The sequence below is a fragment of the Lycium ferocissimum genome, chromosome 4 (assembly GCF_029784015.1).
Source record: "Lycium ferocissimum isolate CSIRO_LF1 chromosome 4, AGI_CSIRO_Lferr_CH_V1, whole genome shotgun sequence".
NCBI lineage: Eukaryota > Viridiplantae > Streptophyta > Magnoliopsida > Solanales > Solanaceae > Lycium > Lycium ferocissimum.
The window spans coordinates 66,510,295-66,518,218 of record NC_081345.1 but is presented as its reverse complement, the minus strand read 5'-3'; the positions used below and the strand labels follow the sequence as shown (position 1 = coordinate 66,518,218).

At 37.1% G+C, this 7,924-nt stretch overlaps 1 protein-coding gene and 1 non-coding gene across 5 annotated transcripts; both read left to right on the top strand.

Moving 5' to 3' along the window:
- Positions 1 to 1,009: 1,009 nt before the first annotated feature.
- On the top strand, positions 1,010 to 7,045 carry LOC132053619 (serine/threonine-protein kinase D6PK-like). 4 transcript variants are annotated; one of them, XM_059445707.1, is made up of 3 exons: positions 1,010 to 1,362; positions 3,105 to 4,311; positions 6,125 to 7,045. In XM_059445707.1, the coding sequence occupies exons 2-3, from the start codon at positions 3,152 to 3,154 to the stop codon at positions 6,972 to 6,974; spliced, it is 2,010 nt and encodes a 669-aa protein (XP_059301690.1). In that variant the 5' UTR covers positions 1,010 to 1,362; positions 3,105 to 3,151; the 3' UTR covers positions 6,975 to 7,045. The 4 variants fall into 4 exon arrangements, with proteins under 4 accessions (XP_059301690.1, XP_059301688.1, XP_059301691.1 ...); XM_059445705.1 differs by having other exon boundaries at positions 1,012 to 1,362; positions 3,099 to 4,311; XM_059445708.1 differs by lacking the exon at positions 1,010 to 1,362 and adding an exon at positions 1,633 to 1,881 and having other exon boundaries at positions 3,099 to 4,311.
- Positions 5,510 to 5,613, top strand: LOC132054990 (U6 spliceosomal RNA). The gene has a single exon (XR_009414459.1). It is a non-coding gene; the product is annotated as a U6 spliceosomal RNA (small nuclear RNA).
- Positions 7,046 to 7,924: the final 879 nt, after the last annotated feature.

Sequence of the window (7,924 nt, the reverse complement as noted above, 5' to 3'; positions counted from 1 at the left end):
ATTTTACCCATTTTTGCCCGGAACCCCCAAAAACATCAAATCCAAACCAAACCCAAAAACCCAAATCACCCCCAATCCGGCCCCAACTAAGGCCCGCTGTAAAAATCACTTGACCAATGGAATCGATGAAACTTCACAAATGACGCATTTACCCTCGATTTTGTCTTTGGCCAAACATCTTCATTTTCTTAACTTACAAAACTCCAATTTCACTAAAACCAATCCAAAACCCGCCTGATTGCCTCGGGAAACGCGTCACCCATCCCTGCAAGTTGTAAATACAAAAATGAAACTACGGGAAGGATATTTTTGAAAAAATAAGGCAAAAAGCTCAAAACGACTAAGTGAGTCGTTACATTTTGCCGAAGAAATTTTATGGAAAAAAGTTGCTTTTAACATGTGGAACCTCGAAATTGGTCTTTAATGGAGTTTTTTCAGAAAGAAAGGGGGAATGCGAGGGAGACGATGTTGCGTTGGGGGTTTAAAACTTGGATCGATATAGCACATGGAATTCATGAGCTATACGAGGTTTGTGCACTTGACGCCCATTAGACCGGGCGTCGGCCAAACCCTATATAGCATGAATTTCATGTGCTATAGCTAGATAAGTATATTTTTTTTTCACCTTAGAGTGTGTTTGGTATGGAGAAAAATATTTTATAGTTTTTCCATGTTTGATTGGTAAAATATTTTTTCTAAAAAAACAAGTTCTTTAAAATGTGGAAAATGACCTTTCTGAATCTATAGCCCTTATCCCACCAACCTTACACTCCTACCCTCTGCACCGACCCCCATAATATTTGCATAGATTATATGAAATGCTTTTGGAATAATATTTTCTGCTTACTTACCCACTCATTTTCCAAAAAAATGTTTTAGTTGAGATACATTTTCCTTTATACCAAACACACCCTTGGGTACTTTTGAAGAAAGGAAAAAAGAACTCTCATTTCGGTTCACAAATCTTTCTCACCCTCTCTTTCATTTAAAATTACAAACAACACTCAATAGTACACACACTTTCACTGTGTGTGGTCAGTCAATCCCAGTGAAACACATGACTAAAGCTAAAACAATACTACCACGAAAGAAGAGAAAGCAAAAGTGTCTGCTCCTCCTTGGTCCTTTTTAAACTATGTCATCTGTAGCCTAAGAACGGCTATATTTACATTTTCAGCTACTCCCACTAGCATGAACATTTAGCTAAATAGCATACCAAGTATATACTGTAATTACCACATTGTGTGTCTGCGTGAGGAAGAAACAAAGAGACACGTTGAGCTTACGTTAATTTTTTGTTTCACATTCTTTTAGAAGCCCAGTTGAAGAGGAGATAATTTTCAGATTGGGCTACTACTAGTGGTACATTCTTCTTCTTTGGTTATTTTGTTGGTTTTAATTTGTTTTTCCTTCCGTTCTTTTTTCTCTTTTGATGTGATGATGGTCAAAAAACACGCCCACTATTACTTTTTTGCAAGTTTCACACCCCAACTATCATTTATTCTATTTTTCTACCTAACCATTACCATCTATGTATTAAAATATATCTCGAAATTGACTAGACGAACTATTAGTTGTTCTGTTTTTTTACCTGACCTATCACCGTCTACTCAACTAGGTGTGTTTTAATACATAAATGGTGATGGTTTGGGTAGGAAAAAGTAACAATTAGTAGCTGAGGCGTGAACCTCGCGTAAATGTTTTTGACCCAACTTTTTTTTTTTCTAATCTTTTCTGGCACCAATTTGTTAATTTATTTGAATTTGGGTTCTAGTATTTGCGTAGAATCCAAGTAAAGTAATTCGTGTTATTCTCTGTTCCTGCCGTAGTTCCTTTTGCTAGTATATTTTATGTCAATGACTTTAGAAAATACAATGTAAGGTGAGAAGAAAGGAATATTTGTGTAGCATTCTATGTATCAGGGTGTCCATTTTCTCTTCGTATTTGATTTTTACATCACAAAGGAATTATAGCCATTTTTGTTCTTGAGTATTATCCCATTCTGTCGTAGCCACTGGAATGTCGAAATTTTGTGAAATATTTAGGTGATTCTTGTTTTTTTTTTTTTTTAATTATTATTATTATTATTATTATTTTATTTTTTATTTTTTTTTATTTGGGTAATCTGAAGGTGATATATTGGGTGTCTGCGAATGTGTGTAGATACAATGTCTCTGCTTTATTTCCTCTCTAATCTTGAGTACTCCCTCGGTTTCAATTTATATGTCCTAATTAGGAGTACAAGTGTTGTACTAACTAGTTTTCGATGTGAATTTGGTATAAAGTCTTAAATCTTTTCTAAATAAAATTTTCACATTTAAAAACTAAATAAAAAATACTATAAGTCACAATAGTTAGCAATTCAAAATATTAAAAAAGTATTTGAAAAAATCGTGATCAAAGAGAACATCCTTTGAGTTTCTAAATAGTAAGTAGGACACATAATTAAACTGAAACAGTGGGAGTACGTAGGAATGAAAAAAAAAGGGAAGAAATATGAAAGAAGTAACAAGTTCAAGTAGTACGTGTTGAATCATGTGAATACCTCATATCTCACTATGTTTATCTTAACTTTGCAACACGTCCCTTCATGTGCGGTTCTAGTTTTCTTTTCTTTGGTTGAGCACAGGGAACTATTTTATTGATGAGTGACAATGAGAATTCGACTCTAGGAACTGCCTACTATTAAGGCATGTTGAATGTTGTGAACCATCTCATTTAAAAGTTTTAACGATATAGCAGTTTCCTTACTTATTTCGGGTTTGCAGCCGTTCGTGTAATCGTGTTCCCTTCCTCTTTCACTTTTGGCTGTTACCTTACATAACCAAGTGGTGCATAAGAACTTAATAACCTGAAATATGAAGATATTGCAAAATATGTGTTATATATTTGAGTGTTCATAACGGATGAAAATGGAACTTTTTTAAGTTAATATACTCTTTCATATGTCGGCGTATTCAATGTGCTGGTTTTTTCAATCACTGCTTAACAAGATACAGCTTTTTGAAATGATAGAATGCTTCTAATGGGAAAAAATTCTAGTGGATTTTATTCATGTTGTTAGTCATGTATGGATCAACTCTTATTGATATTTGCAGTTCCAGGGAGCTTCTCACAGTGAGATACTTGTGATGATAAAGAGCAATCAGAGATGAGAAGAGCACCGGAATCAGAAAAACCACCAGCACAGTACCCTATTGGGGCTAAGGTGACAAATATATCCGATGCCCATGACTTTCTGGATATGGACTTCACTGTTCCTCTTCAAACATGGGAAGGAAACAATTTCTATCTGGAGCAAGAGGAACTTATGCCTATTGCTGGTACAATCAAGCGATGTGATGATTCCGTTGAAGATAGTGCCTTTATTTCATTCCATGGAGCAAGTCATCCACCAGAACCTGTTGATACTGACCTAATGAAACCAGTCTATGTACCAATCGGTCCGAATAAAGTAGATGGTAAATGCCTAGTAAAAAGCATGTCTCTCAAGGGTCCTTCCCTGGATGATATTTCATTTCTTTCACCTGCTGAGAGATGGGCTGAAAATCCAAATGATCTAGGTGTAGTATCCTCTCCATTTGTGGTTCCTCGTCCATCTCAAAACACGTTAGCAAGTCTAGCCCCTGATTCTGAAGAAAAAGAGTGTCTTTGGGATGCATCAGTATCCTCAAGCAGCAATGTTAGTCCATATAGTAGCATTGATAGTACTGGTGTTGGCACAGCTATGAGCATTCCATATAGGAGTGATCGGTTGATGAGTGAAAGCTTGCTTATTACGGACAGAAACTGTGAGAGCACGAAACTGAATATTCATGGGGATTCGCTAGAAAGTGCTAAAACTAGCTTTAGCAGAGCAAGCGATAGCAGTGAACTTAGTGATGATAGTAACTGGAGTAACATTACTGGCAGTGCCAATAAGCCTCACAAAGGGAGTGATCCCAGATGCAAGGCTATTCTTGCAATACGGGCACGTGATGGTATATTAGGCATGAGTCACTTTAGGTTACTGAAAAGACTTGGTTGTGGTGACATTGGCACTGTTTATCTTTCAGAGCTAAACGGGACTTGCTGCGATTTCGCAATGAAAGTGATGGATAAGGCATCGCTCGCAAGTAGGAAAAAATTAATCCGTTCTCAGACCGAAAAAGAAATCCTTCAGCTGTTAGACCACCCATTCTTACCAACATTGTACGCTCATTTTGAAACCGACAGATTTTCATGTTTAGTCATGGAATATTGCCCAGGAGGAGATCTATATACTCTACGACAAAGACAGCCTGGGAAGCATTTTTCAGAATATGCCGCAAGGTACTGTTCTTGTGCCATTCTTCTCTCTAATATGCAACAAAAAGATAAAAATTCCTCTAAGCTTGTTCTGATAAGCTCTCACACCTCTGTTTCCAACATAAGTGGAATCCTCCATTAGTTTGACGTTCCTTGTATGGTATAAAGCCAGTCTCTCTTGAATCAGAACTTGGTAATTTGTTAGGGCCCTGCAATGGAAATAGTAATTCATCTTGCTAGTTCATTGATTCACTTTTATCTGATGAAACTCCATAAGCTGCAGTACGCGTGCTTTTGTTGGAAAAGGACTGTCTTGACATTTTGCTTCTCTAATTGTTTTGGGCGGTAGTACCGATGGAGGAAGTAGATCGTTTCTTAATTACTATTACCCAATTTCTATTTCAATGTCAAATGGTGAAGTCTCATAAACGTGTTATGATCCTTAAATTATGTAGCATTTTGAGAAAATAAAGATGTTCTGAACCGGTGGTTTCATGATATTAAGGCTCCTGTTTGTTCACAGCTCACGGTGTTTCCTCTTACTTAGTACTCTTTTTTTGTCTTCTGGTTCTTAGCTTCATCCAAATTTATTCTTGGTTACAACATCCATATTTTTAATGAACAATCCAGATATATTACCAAATACGAGGAAATTGTTCAGAGCTTTGGGTGCTAAATTGTTATGCTAATTTCGAGTGTTACTTGACGTTGATATGCTTCTATTGCTCATACATGGTTGTGACTTGTGAGGCATTTTAGAGCTTAGTTTCTAGTTATGCCATGAAAATTGTGGCCTTAGTAAATAATATCTCATATATGCTGACATGGAATGCCCCATTTGGTTCAAACTTTTCCCTTCCCTGCATAGATAATTTATCCAGGCTAAGGTTCTCTCAGGCCAACACCAACTTGGACCAAGTTAGATGTTTATTATCTTAGGATATTGATATTGAAATTTTTTTCCACTATATCCATATTTGCAATTTATGGTGTCAGTGTTTTGATCCTCTTTTTTAATATAAATGTGGTGTCTGAGTAAGCTTGCACGCAGCCGGACTAATTCCATGGGGGACCTGCTACCTCCAACCGGCACAGGTACTGGGTTATATTGTCCACCAAGGCTTGGAATTGGAAGAAATCACCTTGTGCTTTATCATATTGCTTTCATTTTCCTTTTTTCCTGTCACTAAGTACTGACCAGAGAAGGTGGATGATTATAGATACATATTATATGGGTAGGACATGAATTTGGAACAATACCCAAAAGATCAGCATGGATCCTACGCAAGAATGACACACACAAATCATTGTATGGTCTAAATATTTTGAACTAGTTGGGATGGTTGGTTCACTGACATTTTGCTGATGTTTGCCTGGAGCTTTTACATTTATCAGAATTTATATGTTAGTAAAAGATGTACAGAACCTCTTCTACCAGAAAACTCCTAATTTGCCTTAAAACACAAAACTCGTGAGTATTGGAATGGTATGGGTCCAAATGGAATGAAACGGATATTGAGGAATCGTATAGTTGACCATATCTAGTTCTGTATAGATACACAGCTACTGTTGGTGTATGGGTAGGCTCTAAAGCTTGATTCAGCAATATGATTAGAGGACATTATATGCTAGCTGTCTTTTCCTTTCCTTTTTTTTTTTTGGTGCTTGGGCTTGGGGAAAACTTGGCCGTTTCTGTTTATCTTGAGCTGTTTTTTTTTGGCTAATTTCTCATTAGACAGGCTGCCTATTGAGTGATATTATTAATAATTAATAAGAAAGCAGTATCTTGAGCTGTGGAGTTCCTTAGTCAAAGTAATTAACTCTGTTTATGCAACAGGTTTTATGCCGCAGAAGTTCTATTGGCTCTCGAATATCTTCACATGCTAGGTGTACTTTACAGAGACTTAAAGCCTGAAAACGTTCTAGTGCGTGACGATGGCCACATCATGCTTTCGGATTTTGACCTATCCCTAAAATGTGCAGTTTCACCTATGGTCATAAGGACCTCATCTGATGATCCCTCTAAACGAGGAGCTGCCTTCTGTATTGAACCCACGTCTACATGCATTCAGCCAACATGCTTCCTCCCCCGAATATTTCCTCAAAAGAGCAAGAAAAGATCACAAAAGCCTCGAACCGAGCTTGGTTTTCCTGCTAATGCTATGCCTGAGCTAGTTGCGGAACCTACTGCAGCACGGTCAATGTCATTTGTTGGGACTCATGAATACTTAGCCCCTGAAATTATCAAGGGAGAAGGCCATGGCAATGCAGTTGATTGGTGGACATTTGGCATTTTTCTGTATGAGTTACTATATGGTAAAACCCCATTTAAGGGATCAGGAAACCGGGCAACTATTTTCAATGTAGTTGGACAACAGCTGAAGTTTCCAGATACTCCTGCAACGAGTTATGCTAGCCGAAATCTGATTCAAGGCTTGCTCGTTAAAGAACCTCAACACCGGCTCGGGGTGAAAAGAGGAGCAAGTGAGATCAAGCAACACCCTTTCTTTGAAGGCGTTAATTGGGCCCTGATTCGTTCCAGTACTCCTCCTGAAGTGCCAAGACACGTTGAACCTGAGCTTCCACGGAAGTTTAAACAAGTGGAACCTGTTGGAGTTTGCAGTAAAAGAATTGTAGGAACAGATGTGAATTCTGTGGGTAATTATCTTGATATTGAGTTCTTTTAGTCTAGGATTATAGGATTTTTGTCTAGAATTTTATCAGCTTATTTCATTTATCTTTCTGGTTTTGAGTTAAACTTAACCACAAAATAGAATTGCCACTTACTAAACTCGTAGGTTTGAAGAAGATTCAGTCACAAACGGGGTTCTCTCCTATCGTTTTAGCAATGAATTGGGCAAATCTGAAAATGATAGAAATCCAATGCCATTAATTTGATTAGATACTACAATTATTAAAAAAATAAATACATGAAATGACAGGATGTCTTCTCATTTGCCTGTACGAAGGGCTTGCTAAAATCTGAATTAAGTGAAAGCAATTTTGCCAGAGATAAATAGTAAACCTAGGTATTATTTGTTTGGCTCTAGGTACTAACATTGAGATTAAGAAAAAACTTATAAGAAATGGATATTTACTCGAACCAATAGAAGCAAGCCATTTGTCTTATAGATGCTCCAACTCTTAGGTTGACCTATATAGTCTACCGGAAATAGCAAGATAGGGGTAAGTTCTGCGTACACTCTACCCTCTCCAGACCTACTTTGTGAGATTTCACTAGGTATATTGTTGTAAGGTTGACCTATATAATTAATGTAGCCGGGACGATAACTATTTTCAGAGTTAAATGTGTCTATTGGTCTTGTATGTGACTAGTGCCAACTTGTGAAATTCAACGAGGAACTTGCAATGGACTGGCATGGACTATATCAAATGGAGCAAGCGTATGATAATAATAAGTTAATGACATCACAAGCGGATGCAGTCTCTGTGCAATGAATTCAACTGAATCGAGTATTATTGATACAAAACATAAATATAAATGTGAAACATCGCTAATATCTCGACATATTTTAAATTTGGACAATAATTTTAAGGGAAAAAACTCAACTATACCATCGAGCTATCAGAAATGGCCTATCCATGCCGGTCGTTATAATTAGGCATAAAAATTTCA